We start from the raw sequence: 16,214 nt of genomic DNA, 5'->3' as shown, positions 1-16,214 counted from the left end.
GGCCTGAGTCTCATTCTGTGTTTGAACCAGATTTAAAAACTTTGAGAAGTATCCATGTTTAGTTTCAGACCTTTTCCTTAAGGTAAGCCTCCTTTCCGTACTAGTCCCAGATTCCTATTCTAAACTAAGGGGATCCTGGTTTTCAGGGTAGTACTGCTCAGGAATGGGTGGTTTCTGCTTCTATTTTACTTCTCAAAGGAAAACCGAAGACATTTTAGAACTTAGTTTTGGAATTATTAGAAAAGGCTATTTCAACTTCCCCAAGATGAAAATGAAAATTAAGGTTAATGAAAATAAAAATTATTTTGAACTACTTCTTGAATATGATTTTCCCATCTTGTATTTCTGTTTCTACTCTTTTGTTTCTATGAGGATTAATGTGTTTCGCCACGTGGTGTTGGGTGGCCTGGTACGTACATGTGAGTGGGACAGAGAAAAGCAACCCCCAGTGCACCTGCTCATATATATTTGTGCATTTAATTCCAGATGGCATGAATTGTATTTGAGCAAATCTTGAGAAAATGAAGTGGGAGAGGGCTTCTTCTGTTAACAAACAGGTGGCTGTAGTGCATCTCTGACACACCTTAGAGAGTCTCAGCCCTGGCAGGGTACTGCAGTGTACTGCAAACCTGAGGTCAGATGCTGGACTTCTAGTCTTCTCTTACGAGCTCCATCCCTTCTGTATAATGCAGAAGTTACCAATTGCCTCAAAGAGGAAATGCAGACAATGGCTAACTGCCTGACGTATTAATGCTTAATACGTGTTCCTCTCCTGTACCAGTATTGTGGGAATCATTTTTCATTTCATTAGTGAAATCTTACTAACCAGTGGAGGTGCTGCTAAGCCTTATTTTAGCCTTCATGCAGCAGGACTTCACTTAAACTGAGATGTTCAATTCTTGGAGAAGGGGATGTGAAAAGAATATGTAAAACCTTGTATGTTCCTCTAAGTCGGTGCCCAGCCTCATGACTTCCCACAAAAGCTTGCATCTGTCCCTCCTGGAACATAGTCTAGTGATTCCTAGCTGGGGTTGCGGTTGTTATAAAACAAACACTGGGTCTTCAGAGCCAATAGCTTTCTTGCTGAATATTTAACAGTCTTTATCATTATTAAAACTCTTGCTTTTCCCTCTCCATTCTTTTTCTGTAGTCTTAACCCAATTATTCTCACTGTATCGTCGATTGTAGAATTAAACCATTATACTGTATAAAACCCTTTTTTGGGTTTAGGATTCTTTTGTTCTGCATTTTCAGGATGTCTCCCGTGCTAAGCTGGCAGCTATAATTCCAGACCCAGTTGTAGCTCCTTCTATAGTGCCTGTTCTGAAAGATGAAGTGGATAGAAAACCAGAGTACCCTAAGCCAGACACTCAGCAGATGATTCCATTTCAGCCACGACATTTAGCACGTAAGCCATGAGTTTAGATCCAGTACAGACCTCGGTTTATTTGCCAGTTTAAATCCAGGGTGGGGGGATTAACATGGTCTTTTCCACTGTAGGTTAATTATTAAAGATTACTGTGACAAGTGACTTAGCAGTGATCTATGAACCAGATGAACTGAGAGCGTCCTAAAAACTAAACCCTCGGTGATCCAGATTCCAGTAACCCATTTTAGTAGTAAACGTAAGACTTTTCAAAAATGCTGCTCTGTGCAGATTACTCAAACAGCTGGAAACTTACTTCAGTGATGTTACAATTTATAGTTAGATCTATAGTGCCTCTAGATCTTTTTTGAACAAGGCCCTTCTGATTAAATATGCTGTTGAATAACTGATTTTAAACAGGATTGCTGAACAAATGATGTGTGTGACTCAGCAATAGGCTTTGACAAAAATTTTCTTTAGTGCAGCCCTTTGGTTGCCTTACACAGTCACTTGTCTACCTTCTGCTTCCCAGTGACCAGAGGGTGGAGACTGCATTTCTTATCTACCCTATTGGGTGGGTCAAGCAGGTAAAACACAAAGTATTTAAAAATGTCCAGAATAAAGCAACAGATACATAGAAAATCATTATGGACATGTACTTAATTTTAGCTTTCATTACAGAAGCTCTTCCACCCCACTTTCTTGCTTTCACAGCTCCAGGCTTACACCCTGTCCCTGGTGGAGTGTTTCCAGTGCCCCCTGCAGCTGTGGTTTTGATGAAACTTCTCCCTCCTCCCATCTGTTTCCAGGTTTGTTCATTATTTTCATGGAGATACTGCTTCTGTAGGATACAGTAATTGCACGTTTTTTCTCTTGTACAATGGGAAATATAAAGGGTTATTTTAACTTGTCAGATGACAGGGGATTAAAATTTCTTTGTGTCTAAATAGGGTCCTTTCGTACAAGTGGATGAATTGATGGAAATTTTCCGAAGATGCAAGATACCAAATAGTGAGTAATGAAAGCTCCAGTGCCAGTGTGTAATTCACATTATTGTCTCCTGGGCAGAAGAGATTGTTGTTCTTTGCTATTAAGCCTCTAAAGCCAACTAGCCAATTTGCAGAAGTGCAAAAGCCAGGAGCCAGCTGAGCCCTCTGTAAGAGAGAGGCTTGCCCGCAGTCCAACTCTAAGTAAAATGTTATCACGGTTTATCTTTTCTATTCATGGAAGTGTGCACCATCCCATCTGGCTTATAAAAATAATTTTATTAGTTTTAACATCAGCTTGTCTTTTCATGTAATTTAGCAAGAGTAATACTATCTCATACTTTGCTAAAATTCAGACTATGAAATGAGCTACACACTATCCAAAATAGAACATGCATATTCTTTCACACTGGCGTAATTTTAAACATCCTCTAACATCCATTTTGTTCCATCCCCATAGCTGTTGAGGAAGCTGTGAGGATCATTACTGGTGGGGCCCCCGAGCTAGCTGTGGAAGGCAATGGCCCTGTGGAAAGTAACACAGTACTCACCAAGGCTGTCAAAAGGCCCAATGAAGATTCAGATGAAGATGAAGAAAAGGGGGCTGTTGTTCCCCCTGTTCATGACATTTACAGAGCCCGGCAGCAGAAGCGAATTCGATGAGGCAGTCTTAAAACCTGCCTCTGAGAGGAAACTCCCAGGATTCCCTTTTTGCCTCTTAAGTCATATGTTTAAAAGAGACAACACTTTGTTACAAGATACTTGGAAACAAAGGTGTATTGTCATTGGTGCCTCTATCATATGGTTTTTGAGAAAAAAAAACAAAACCTGTGTGAATTTTAGAATATGGAACAGACCTATGCTTTAAGCAAGATTAGGTTTTACAAAATGTGAGAATAGTACAAAATGGCAGAACCACATTTTGTTTCCTCTTCAAGGGTGTCTTGTATGTGCACTTGAAGATTTGTGAGTTTTCCACAGTTTTATTTTAAAAACTGGATGGCTTATGATGATTGTAAAGCATTTTATCACATTTTCTGAAAAACAGTTGTTCTTAGTTTGCTTATGTAGAGTCCTGCCTTATTGTTTGTTTTTATTTATGGCAGAATGTATGGAGTCTGTTTTGTAGTTTAAAATTTTAAAAGTCCTTCAAAAAATAAAAGTATCTCAAAACATGCTTCCTTCGGTTTCTTTTATTCAGATTTTATTAGGACTTTATATTATTCACCCAACACCATTTTAAATAGTCCACAATACAAGGAAGAGTCATCTTGTACTTACTGTGTGCACACTAAATCTCATGTCCTTTCCTGGCATTTTTTTGGTACTAACTGAAAACGTTTTTAAGAAGCAAATTAAACATTTTATAAATCCTCAAATATTAATGAATTTCCCCTAATTAAATCTGAGGCAGATCAAAATGGTAGAGTGCCTGCCTAGGCAAGAGGCCCTGAGGCGTTCAACCCCCCGGTACTGCTAAAAAAAAAAAAGATTTAATTTTCATCTTTGTTAAAAGCAACTTAAGTGTGGGAATTCCTTCAACTACCCACTGTCTCATTCTATCAGCTATCTTTCAAAAGGTGTTCAGTGTTCAAGTACCTTTTTTCACAAGCTAAACAGATATCAAAGACAATTACAGCCAATTAACCAAATTATAATTACAGTGAGCAAAAAACTTGGAATGCAGAACTGCATTTTGTTCCTTGGTAGTATTAAACTTACCTCCTCTTAACTCATTTATGGAAAAACTACTTACACAGAAAACCAGTTAAGCCTAAAGTGTGATTCAGAATGATAGCTAAAACTCAGAAAGGAGAAAAAGAAAAAGGAAGCTTCTCTGGAGGCAGAAATGTGAGGATAGTGGTTAAAGTTCAGCTTATGCAAAAAAGCAAGACCCTATCTCAAAAATGACTCAGGTATAGTGATACACAACTGTAATCCCACCTGTATAGGGAGGCAAAGGTAGGAGAATTGCATTCTGAGGCCAGCCTGGGCAAAGTTAGCATGAGATCCTGTCTGAAAAACTAAAAAGCAAAAGGACTGGGCATGGTTCAAGTGGCAGAGCAACTGCCTAGCAAGCTGAGACCGTGAGTTCAGTGCCCAGTACTGCCCCTCCCACACAGAAGGAGTGAGGAAGAAATGTATTATGTTAAAGAAACTGTCATAAACCACGAATGCAGCAGTAAATCTAGAACCTGAATTCAGATGTGATTAAATAATCTATTTAAAAATTGGCACCAGGTGTGGTGGCCATGAGCCTGTAATCACAGCACGGGGGAGGCCAGGGCAGGAGGACCACAAGTTCAAATCCAATCTGGGCTACATAGCGAGATCCCATCTCATAAATAAATTAGATAAGTAAATAAATTAAATAGATAAATATAAACTGGCTTTAAACTATAGTCTTTACTACCAGACTTAAAACATCCTTACCAAAGTATAAGCTACAAGTAAAGGAAAATGGAGCAATCTACTTGTGCTGCTGAAAAGACAGAAACACTCCACTTTTGTCAGCATACTGACTTTGGTCAATAATTCTGAATTTATTTAGCAATAGTATAACCCTCTATTGCCCATAGTTAATATGTAAATGTTCAGAATTCTTTTACACAATAGTAAAATATAATTACCATATTCCTAAGTATTTTTTACATTTTCATTCCCAAAGCAAACTTCATTTAAATTGGTAGTTTTTCCTTGACTGTGACTAGCAAATGAACTTATGTTTTATTTAATAAAAATTTCAAGCGTTGTAAAAGATCATTCATACCAGTAACAAAATTTAGGTACTATGCTGATTTAAATAAAGCCAAATATTCAACACTTGGCAGTTTATCAAACTTTAAGCCTAAAAGTCAAGGAGAAAACAGTAGGCACAGTGGTTCACTCCTATAGTCCCAGCTCCTCGGGAGGCTGAGGCAGGAGGATCGCTTGAGCCCAGGAGTTCGAAGCCAGTCTGGTAAGACCCTGTGTCCTCTCCAGCCTCCACACCCCCAAAAAGAAAAACAGAACAAAGTGAGGAAAAGCAACTCAGCCATTTACAACTTTCTTCCCCGAGTACTGACCAAACTGCGCATTAGGAAGGCGGTAGATGAAAAAGCAGAGGCCGAGCTGGCTGAGAGGATCAAGCTGTAGAGGCCTGCCTGGCAAGCGCAGGCCCCGAGTTCAAACCCCAGTGCGGCAAAAAAAAAACCAAAAAAAACCCAAAAATAAACAGAAGCAGCATGAGTAAGACCGGAAATAGAGAAGTGTTACTTTAAGATTACGTTTAAGTCGGAAGTTGCACTGAGAAGTGCTCAATGTTTAGTTGAGATGAACTTAAAAGTGGGCCGCAGGGAATCGAAGTGTGACCGGTGACACTAGCGCCAACACGTGACTTCAAAATCGATGACATGCCATCAGGCCCGGCCTACAGCCACATTTTGTCCCTAGGTTTTGAAGGGAGCATGGCTTCCCCTTGGGCTCCTGAGCCCGCGTGGGGACGGCTCTCCCCAGGGTGCCTGGCATCTGAGGCTGGCGCTCGCAGCCCAGCCGCTGTGTAATGCAAAGCTCCTTGCGGACGCGCAGGCTGTCGCCGCGGGGTTTTGATGGGACGTGAGCAGGGCCCGCAACTGTGACTCTCGCAGCCGTACTCCTTAGCATCCGTTCAAGCACCGCAAGCAGTGGAGAGGAGAAATGGCGGGGAGGAAAGGAAACTGCAGCTGCAGTGCAGATGAGGGAAGTGAATGCCGGCCTGGGGGACACAGGAAGCAGGCCTCCTCCGTAACCTGTGAAAATGTGCTGGACTCCGGGGAGGCCGGTACCGCTGCTCAACCCGCCACCTCAGCCACAAGTTACATGTGGCTTAGGTAACAAAGCAATTTGAAGCTCTTTGCCATCTACAGAGCGTTCTAATCGCCACAAGCTTGGTCCTCACAGCAACAGTGGCAGTTAGTAGTGATCCCATTCTGTACATGAAAATACTGAGGCCTAAGGGAGCAAGGCTAGCCCAACACACAGATAGTGGGCGCCACTGGGGATCAAACGAAAAGCCTCAGGCCTGCTAGGCAACCTCTCTACCACTGAGCTACACCCCAGCCCCACTGAATGGCTCTTATGTCCTAAATCTGTCCTTCAGTCAAAATTTCTGACCACTTAAATAAAGCAGCATATTTTTGATGCAAACAGCAGCCTTGGAGCAGAACTGATAGTGCACACTTGCTCCCTCATCCTCCCAACTGCCAGGGTTACAGGCATGTCACCCGGCTCTCATCATTCACTCTGTGTTTTTGAGGCAGGGTCTTGCTATATAGCTGAGGCTGGCTTGGAACTTTCTCTGTAGCCCAGGCTGGACTGAACTCGTGATCCTCTTGCCTCCACCTCCTGAGTGCTGTGATTGCTGGGATTTTGGTTGCATCACCAGCCCAGCACCTGGTTTCCACCATTCACAGCCTAGAATCATTAAACAGTCTATAGTGCAAACATTCCTCTTTGCCCACTCCCACATTAATAAAGGAATTCCTTGCATTGTCTTTTTTTTTGGGAGGGGGTCACAGTACTGGGGTTTGAACTCAGGTGCTTTACTACTTGAACCATTCCACCAGCCCTGTTTTGTGTTGGGTATTTTTGAGGTAGGGCTGGCCTCGAACTGCGATCCTCCTATCTCTGCCTCCCCAGTAGCTAGGATTATAGGCGTGGGCTGCCAGCGCCTGGCTCCTTGCATTGTCTTGTCCTTGCATTCTGGCAGCTGCAGGTCACTCCAACAGTCTCATGGCTCTGCTTCTAACACAATGTCCCTGTCTAAAATGTACTCTGTGTATACACAGTTTTGTTTTAAACAGGACAGATCATTGTGAGATCCAACGTACCCTCGCAGTCACAGGGCATAGCAAGGATTCAGGTCACTGAAGTCCCTTGAAAATTACTACTCAAATACTGGGGCTTTGTCTAAGACTTCCTCATCTAGATTTGCAAAGTTGGACTATTTTACCTGAAAATACCTCAATGTAATTCCAGAATTCTAATTTAATAAACACATCTTTGTATTGTATCAGAGTGAATTTTTCAATAAAACTCCCACATATTTCTCTTCTTCCTATTACACTATGTACATATATCTTGAAAATTTCCTCCATAACTTCCAATGTTTAAAAGAATTTCCTTTCTTTAGATCTCATGAGTCTTTTTGTTATTATTTTGTTTTAATGTAGCTCAGGCTAGTCTTGAATTCGTGATCCTCCTGCCTCAGCCTCTTGCGTGCTGATTACAGGTATACACCACTATGCCCAGCTCCAACAATCTTAACTGGTATCATCCAGGCTCAGCAGTAATTCTGTAGAAAAGAACACTTGGGGGGGTGGGGGGGAAGATAGATTCTATGTTACCCAAGCTAGCCCTGAACTCCTGGGCCCAAACAATCCTCCTGCCTCAGTCTCTAGAGTAGCTGAGACCACAGGTGTGTGCCACCATGTCCGGGTGTGTGTGTGTATTCTGCAGGGCTGGGAATCAAACTTTGCTCATGCAAGGCAAATGCTCTACCATTGCGCTATATCCCCAGCCCAACAAACAAGCTTTTCAAAGTAACTCTGCTCTAGAACAGAAGGGCTCTGGAGCCCTGGCTAGGCCAGGCCAGAGGAAGCAATAAATGGAGCGAGTGTGGGGTAAGACTATATATAGTCCTTCTAGCCCAAAGTACCTAGAGGGGAGAGGAATGGGAAGGCTGTGCAAGAAGGAACGAGAGGTCAAGTCATGGCTTAGTCCCTTTTACTCTTGGTGGCTATCAACATGGGGCATCTGAAAGGAGAGTTACCCACAGATCACAGAAGAGGGAGGTTCCACCTTCTTGGAAGAACACAGCCGCTACAATCTGATGGAGTCAGAGTGAAAACACAGGCAGTCAGTCAACTACTAAAAGCTGAGTGTTATCTATAAAACTGGAGATAACAGAAAGCTTCTTTGATTTGTAAACTTGCACTCATAAATACAATCCCTCAAAATAGAATTCAGTGCATTCTTCAACAAGTCTTTGCAAAGTGACACACACTATTCTTCCTTTTGGAATCAGTGCTGTTAAGTAGAAATGTACTACATAGCCATTTTCCAAAGCACGGGAGAGTGGAGAACAGGAACTCTGAGGCGAGTGGCTAACACTGCTGCTGTAGGGCACGCTCACATTAGGATGGGAGGCGGAGCTTACTGAGGATTGCATCATAGTAAGGGCAGAAGACCATCTTGTTATAGTTGACCAAGCGAACAAATTTCACAGCAACTTCCTCCAGCTCTTTCTGAATTGGACCCAGTCCCCCAGGCACGGTGGGCAATGGCTTCTGCTGACCGGAGGCAAGGTAGGTTTCCAAGAAAGTCAGGATTCGGGATTCTGTGATGGAAAAAAGTGAGCAGTTGTTTTTCATTCAGTTGACCTTACAAACTTCTGATTACACTTCAGTTCTTAGTTTGACCATCAGCTCTTTGGGGAAGTCTTCCCCACCACCTCTAGATCAGACAGTTGTGAACATTCATCCCCATGGCAATAACCTCTTCTTCTAGATGGCTTGTGTCACCGAGGTGGGAACTACACTTACCTTGCTCATCATTCTCTCCTGCACAGTGCCTGGTATATGAGACCTGACCCCCAGGACAAACTCCAAACATATTTGCAAGGCAAGAACATGTGTGGATGACTATAGGGTGACTGAAGTGTTGACATGTTCTGCTCTTAGAGGAGCAAGGCACACTGAGACCAACATTAGCTATCACTGAAGAACACATACAAAGAAGGAAAAATAAAGCAGGAATCCCAAATTCAGAAAAGAAAAGAGGGTTGGGGGTATAGCTCAGTGGTACAGTGTTTTATTATAAAAGCAATACAGACAATAAGGAATAGTCAAACCACGTCCCAACCCCTACTCTCAGCCTTCTCAGGTGCAAACTTGCGTTTTCTGAATCTAAAAGCACATTGACAGAGAAACTGCTGATGGAAGTCCTAGTGCCCTGTTCCTAAGGATCCCAGAGCTGGAAGCCTCACCCAGAAGTGGAGCTCCTTGTACCATTCCCACCCAAGAGCTGGTTTCTATCCCTGCACCTGTAACTGTCTATCAGGCAACCACCAGAATGGCAGGACAAGAAGTAACTTGGTAGCCACAGGTCTGTTTACAAGTACTTCTACCAAGGTGGAGATCTTTTTTTTTTTTTTTTAATTGTGCTGGGTCGGGGTACATTGCGGCATTTACAGGAGATAAATCTTGATGTTCTGTGGGCCCTTCAGGATCTCCAAGAGCCTCCTTCTCAATGGCCTATAGATTAAACTGTGAACAATGCAGAGCTCAGGTAAAATGAAGGGTTTTTTGAAATTTTTTTAATTAAAAAAAGAAAATCATTGCTGGTTGCCAGTGGCTTGTGCCTGTAATTCTAGCAGAGATCAGGAGGATAGAGATTTGAAGCCAGCCTGGGCAAATAATTAGCAAGACCCTATCTCAAAAATACCCAACACATACAAAAAAAAAGGGCTGATGGGAGTGGCTCAAGTGGTAGAGAGCCTGCCTAGCAAGTATGAGATTCTGAGTTCAAAACCCAGTACTGCCAACAACCCCCTAAAAAAAACCATTCGTTTGTATCATTCATTTTTTATGAAATATTTCTCAATAAGAAGTCATAGTTTTAGAATAAGTCCCATGTCCCTGATCTAGCCTTCTACTCCAACTTAAAATAACTACAGATTATTCAGATTTTGCCTGAAACGTACTAATTTATCATTTTTTAATCAATTAATTAACATTACTCTATTTTCAAAGAATTTAAGGGCTTCACAATTAATTGTGAATTTTTTTAATTAAACATTGTATTCTTTGACCAACCAGAGAATATAATTTTTCTCTCTCTCCTACCCTGCTGGCTGCTGGGTGTGGTGGTGCAGACCTATGAGCCCAGCAATGAGAAGGCTGAGGAAGGAGGATAGGGAGTTCTAGGCCAGCCTGGGCTACACAGTGAGACCATTCCAGAAAAAAAAAAAAAAATACATACATAGTTATGTATGTATATAATTGACAAATAAAATTTTGTACATTACAGTGTACCCAGATGCACATTCTCACAGTGCCAGGGCCATAAAACAGCTAGTAGGGAATATTTTAGATATTTTATAGAGCATTTTATGATTTAAAAAAACTTTTTTGGCAGTGCTGAGGACTGAACTCAGGGCCTCATGCTTGCTAGGCAGGCAACTAACCACCTGAGTCATGCTCCCAGCGACTTTTGGTTTTAGTTATTTTTGGGGGGGATAAAGTCTCATGCTTTTTGCATGGGCTGGCCTTGGGCTATGACCCTCCTACCTACACCTTCCACACAGCACTGAGATCACAGGTGCACATCACCATGCCCAGCTTGTTTGTTGAGATGGGGGTCTTGCTAACTTTTTGCCCTGTCTGGCCTTAAACCATGAACCTCCCGATCTCTGCCTCACAAGAAGGTGTGATGATAGGCATAAGTCACTGCTCCTGACTATGATTTAAAATATTTTAATTATAGATTATAGTAATATCTTAGCATTACTATTTCAGCAGTTTTGTTATATTTAAACTAATGTAATTTTAATTAATAATAGATTTTAACATTTAACTTTTTTTGCAGTACTGGGGTTTGAACTTGGGACTTTGTGCTTGAAAGGCCGGTTCTCTACCACTTGAGCCTCGCCTCCAGCCCTCTGTTTTGTTCCGAGACAGGGTCTTATCCAGGCTGGCCTTGAACTCCTGGGCTCAAGCAGTCCTCCTGTCTCAGCCTCCTGAGTTCCTGAACTAGAGATGCAGGCCACCGTGACCAGCTAATACTTAATATTTTAAGTTTTTTTAGTTTTGCTTAATTTTTAACCAAATGTTTTGTTTTCAGCTACCTTAATAATAGCTACTATTTACTGAGCACTAGTGCCACACTGCCAGTGCTGCTGGGTACTGCAGTCAGCACTTTACAGATCTCACATAGGCAGGCCTCCCAGCATCCTTGGCAGGTGGTTGGTATCATCTTCTTTGTAGAGATGCAGAAACTCAAGTGTCAAGTCACCTGCTGAGCTACACGGTAAGTGCTAGAGCAGGGCCTGTGATTCTGAAGTTGGAGCCTTCAAGACAATGATGGCCATCTCCCACGTGCCTATACACTGGGTTACCTGATCATATGGTGGCAATGAATTACATTCCCTCTTCACCTAGCTGAACTCATAATCCCATTAAAACTCTCCCAGAACTCTTCACTGCATGACTTCCACCAAACTTACCCATGATCCTACGAATGGGGTCGTCGAGGCTAGCCACAGCCTGGATCTGGCCCTTGAGCACGGTCTCTTTGTCTGTGGAGAATGGTGAGGACCCAAGGACGGAGAGGCAGTTGCTCACCTCCAGGCACACTTTATCCCCAATGGCAGTCAGTGCATCCTCTAGATGGAAGGAGCTGGAGAAGGGAAAGGAGTTGGGAAAAAAGTACAAGGTACATACAACAAGTCTATCAGCTTTGCCCTGATGAGAACTGCAGCACCAAGGAGTGGATTTATGGGCTAACGGTGGGGTCTGTGGCTCTCTTCTCTGCTCCTTACCTCTCAGGCTGTGCACACCTGACTTGGAAGGACTTTCTCCCCTCTCTCTGCTACAAAGGACTATGAGAAACATACCAGCTCAGATTATACCAGGACCAATGACCCAAAGCACAACTTCTTGCTAGTGCCTGTGTAATGACTTAAGAATATCTTAAAACACCTCTGGAGGAATACACAAGTAATCAGGAATTTGATGGTTGTGCAATCAGAGTGGAGAGAAAGTTTTCATTGGGTACTCTTTCATACATTTTGATTTATGAAACATGTGAGTGCCTTCTTTTTTTCTTTTTTTTGCCCTGCTGGGGTCAAACCCGGGGCCTCATTCATGCTAGGCAAGCACTTCACCAACTAAGCTACACCTCCAGCCCTCTGCATTAACTATTTTTTTAAAAAGAAAAAATAAAACTAAAATCCAAAAGTTAAAAGGAAATTGCACCTCCATTTCCTGGGCCTTGCAGACTTTTCTAGAGCTCCTGTGGGGTACCCTCCTGCTGGTGGGGTACCCTCCAGCTAGTTTAATAGGTGCTATTTATTGAGTATTTACCATGTGTAAGTATGAACTAAAGGTTGGTCTGGGTCTAGATCCTCTGTACAGAATTTCTGGAGTAAAAGGGAGTAAGCCTGAGGATTGACTGCAGGTACCAACTTAGGGCATCCCTTGACAGCCCAGGCAGATATGGGAGAGTGGGGTCAGACTCCCAGGGAAACCTAGACAGGGCCCTCCTCATTTGTAGCTTTGACAGAGCAGTTCTACTGGCAAGAGATCTGGGTGACAGTCCAGGGCTGTACCTGAGAAAGGATGTTAGGCTTGGCCACAGCCAAGCAAACAGCCTCCTCAGCTGAGTCAAACCCTAGTCACACCACCAGGACACACCCTTCGTGTGCACACTGACCACATCCATGCTTTGTGAATCCCTCATTCAGGAAGGATGAGAGTGCCAGGGAGTGCGTATTCAGAACCATTTGATGTGCTATAAATCATATAACTCATGTGACAGGGCTGCACTGCACAAGACTGCTAAAGAATTCACAGGTGTGAATTTTGCTATGCAACCCAGTGTCTACAAGGAATGCACAAAAAGCAGGAAACTTAATCTTATGGGTCCCCACCTGAAGGAACAGTTTGTTTCTTCTATGACCTTTCTCTTCCAAGAGCTCCAGCTGGAGCAAATGACTGTCCTGGAGCCAAGCTGCTGATCACACTGGTTTCTCTAAGGCTGTGTTTTTTACTGCTAGTTGGTTATATATTCAGTTGGTACTTTTTTAATGGAATAAGAATAGGGTAGAAAATACCATGATGCATTAAACATAATTTAGTTCCATCTTTGGGACTTTTGTTCCAGTTATATAATGTGTGTAAGTACGTACTAAATCACAATGGAAAACTAATTTCTTACTGCAGGTGGTCATCCATGGCTCCCATTCATCCACTAAAGGCCCTCTCCATCATCCCCAGCCACTTACGGCAGATGCATATCAGTTAGCAGAATCTTCACAATCATCTTGAGTTTTTCAGCAAAGTCAGCCTGGCTGGAAATTCCAGGGGCTGCTGTACCAAACGTGACAAGCAAAATGGCTCCCAGGATGGTTAGTTGCTCCAGTTGGAGCTGGAGCTCTTGGAAGCGAGACTGGTCCATCAAAACTGTCTGTAAGGAGGGAGGGGGTATAAAAGAGAATGATGGGGGGGAACTCAACTATGATATCTTGTAAGAACTTTTGTAAATGTCACAGTGAATCCCCCGCACATTTTTAAAAAAAACCAAAACTATCTGAGCTGAGATTCAGGCTGGCCAGCAGAGGGCAGCGGGGCCACAGACCCCTCCTGCCTTTGCAGTTTTCCTCAAAACTTCCTAGTCTTTTTGCCTATAAGCACAGTGGCGTGCGAACACTCCTTTCATCTCAGCGCCCCTTCTTTCTGAGAAAGGGTGTCACTCGAGACACTCATGAAGAACATGAGACACACCTGGGTGTAAATCCAGGCTCCGTCACTTACAGAAATATAACCTCAAGCAAGTCTCTTTAATTCTCTGAGCCCTACTTCGTAGGGCTGCTTGAAAGATGAGAACGATACTCATATAAAGTGACTGGTAGAAAGAAAGCTTAATCCATAGGAGTGATAGCACTAGAAAGGAAAGGGTAACAAGAACAAAGCTAAGGTGACTGACTCCTCCCACTTTGTCCAGGACTGTCCCAGTCCCAAGTCCATGACTCCTCTCCTCACAAATCAGGAAGTCATCCTCAAAGCAAATGCTTATTCACCCTGGCATCCCCCTGGGCACCCAGCACAACGGAGGCTCTCAAGAACTGGTAAGTGAATAAAGAAAAAATAAGAAGCAGCAGTAGACAGAGCAAGACTGACAAACAGCAACACACCACTACCTGGAGAACAGTCATGGAGTGGTGAACTGCCCTAACTGCTTCTTCCGCATTAAAGACAACCCTGGTCATGCTGGGCCAAAGACCCCAGTGTGGGGTGAGGGGAAAAGCAGAAGAAAGGCTGAGTAGCTCAGATCCAGCTTCAGGGCTGAGTTTTTATGGGATAATCATATAAACTTTAAGAATGGGTCTTGATGTAAGAAACGGAGATGTGTCAAATGAAGGCATTAACGGTTTGAGGTCAAAGCCTAAACTTCTCAAGACTTAAAGCTCTCTCTGGTGACTGAGAACCCTGTTGTAAATAGTTTTGCTTCATGGATTCACCAGCACTCTCTCTTTTGACCTCACTGCTGGTAGCAATGACTTCAGTTGGCTTTGTGGCCTCTCAATAGTGTGCAGTATTTAACTAAAGGATGCAAAACATTCCCAAGGATCAATTCCCAGAGTAGACATCAATCCCCAGTGAAACCCACAATCTTCCCCACAGCTTTTTTAAAGAGAAATGTCAGGCCACCGACTTCCCTCCAGAAGATCACATGGCAGTCTTCAGAAGGGAGCACTTTCCCCAACACTCGACACTCTTTTAGATCCTCCTCCAACACAAACAGGGAACTCTCAGGCAAGAGGTGCAATCTAAAGCTCACAACTTTTTGAAAAAAAAAAAAAATAATAATAATAAGGAACTGATAGAATGATATTTAGGGAAGTAGTAGGATCTGAGGCTAGAGATAAGAGGCTTGAGTGTCCTCAAAAGAGAGACAGGAGGAGCTACATACCAAATTAGTTATTTCCAGACAAAATGGGGAATTTCTTGCTAGTTTTCCCCTTTTAGAAGTACTTCTAGTGAAAAACATAAAGAGAAAAACATTGCTCAGCATGGAAGGGGAAAGAAGTTCCTTTAGATAAAGCATAAAGCAACACCAGTGTTTTGTTTCATTTTAAATAGGGTCTCACTATATAGCCCAGGATGGCCTTGGAACTCAATGATTCTCCTGCTCACCCTCCTGAGTTCTGGGATTACAGGCATGCACCACCATGCCCAGTTCATTGTTGTGGTTTTGGTCAAGATGAATAAAAACAGGACACAACCTGGGTAGTGGTACATGGTTGAGGTAGGAAGATCATGAGATGGAGACCAGCCTGGGCTACAAAGTGAGTTTAAAGCAAGCATGAACTACCATCTCAAACAATTAAGGGTCAGGGATACAGGTGGGTGGTAGAGCACTTGGCAAGCACACACAAGGCCCTAGGTCAATACCCAGCATCGCAAAAACAATGCAATAGGAGAAAAATTCAGAAGCTCAAACTTGAAGCCTCATACATTGCTGGTATAACTGCACAATCATGCAGCTGCTTTAGAAAATTTAACAGTTTCTCAAAACGTGAAGCTTGGAGTCACCATGTAACCCAGCAATTCTAATCTTAGATATGAAACCAAGAGAATTTAAAATACATCTATGCAAAATGTGTGCGAATGTTCACAAAAGCATAATTCACAACAGTCAGAAGTGGAAACAACTGAAATGTTCATCAACAGAGGAATAAATAAGTAAAATGCAGTTTACCCACACAGTGGAATGTATCATTCAGCCTTAGTCTGGAAGGAAATGCTGATTTGTGCCTCAATATAGATGAACTTTGAAGACACCATGCTAAGAAAAATAAGCAAAGCACAAAAGGACAAATATTGTATGAGCCTATGTATGTGAAGGACCTAGGATGGTCAGGTTTATGGACTTGCAGCTGAGGCAGTGGGGGTGCTGTCTGATGGGTAGACAGTTTTATGGTCTAGGGAATGGAAATGTTCTGGAGGTAGAGGGTGGTGATGGTTACACACCAGTATGAATGTACTAAGTGCTATTGAACTGCACAATAGAAATGATTAAAATAGTAACTTTATGGTATGTTTATTTTATTACAATAAAAAAAA

The 16,214-nt window shown here is 42.7% G+C and overlaps 2 protein-coding genes across 4 annotated transcripts in view; one reads left to right on the top strand and one right to left on the bottom strand.

Moving 5' to 3' along the window:
- Cstf3 (cleavage stimulation factor subunit 3) overlaps positions 1 to 3,529 on the top strand; it is a 73,968-nt gene extending 70,439 nt beyond the window's left edge. For both annotated transcript variants that reach the window (XM_020157343.2, XM_074044014.1), the window contains exons 18-21: positions 1,255 to 1,408; positions 2,081 to 2,175; positions 2,317 to 2,377; positions 2,813 to 3,529. In XM_020157343.2, the coding sequence (XP_020012932.1) occupies positions 1,255 to 1,408; positions 2,081 to 2,175; positions 2,317 to 2,377; positions 2,813 to 3,015 (513 nt within the window). In that variant the 3' untranslated portion in view covers positions 3,016 to 3,529. The remainder of the gene's footprint in view (positions 1 to 1,254; positions 1,409 to 2,080; positions 2,176 to 2,316; positions 2,378 to 2,812) is intronic.
- A 1,346-nt stretch (positions 3,530 to 4,875) lies between these two features.
- Tcp11l1 (t-complex 11 like 1) overlaps positions 4,876 to 16,214 on the bottom strand; it is a 29,716-nt gene continuing 18,377 nt past the window's right edge. For both annotated transcript variants that reach the window (XM_020157338.2, XM_074044028.1), the window contains exons 8-10: positions 13,373 to 13,554; positions 11,594 to 11,766; positions 4,876 to 8,707 (exon numbers count right to left, since the gene is read on the bottom strand). In XM_020157338.2, coding sequence (XP_020012927.2) covers positions 8,505 to 8,707; positions 11,594 to 11,766; positions 13,373 to 13,554 — 558 coding nt within the window. In that variant the 3' untranslated portion in view covers positions 4,876 to 8,504. The remainder of the gene's footprint in view (positions 8,708 to 11,593; positions 11,767 to 13,372; positions 13,555 to 16,214) is intronic.

This window comes from Castor canadensis, chromosome 1 (genome assembly GCF_047511655.1).
Source record: "Castor canadensis chromosome 1, mCasCan1.hap1v2, whole genome shotgun sequence".
Taxonomy (NCBI): Eukaryota; Metazoa; Chordata; class Mammalia; order Rodentia; family Castoridae; genus Castor; species Castor canadensis.
The sequence above is the reverse complement of the archived record's forward strand: the minus strand, read 5'-3'. Positions and strand labels throughout refer to the sequence as shown.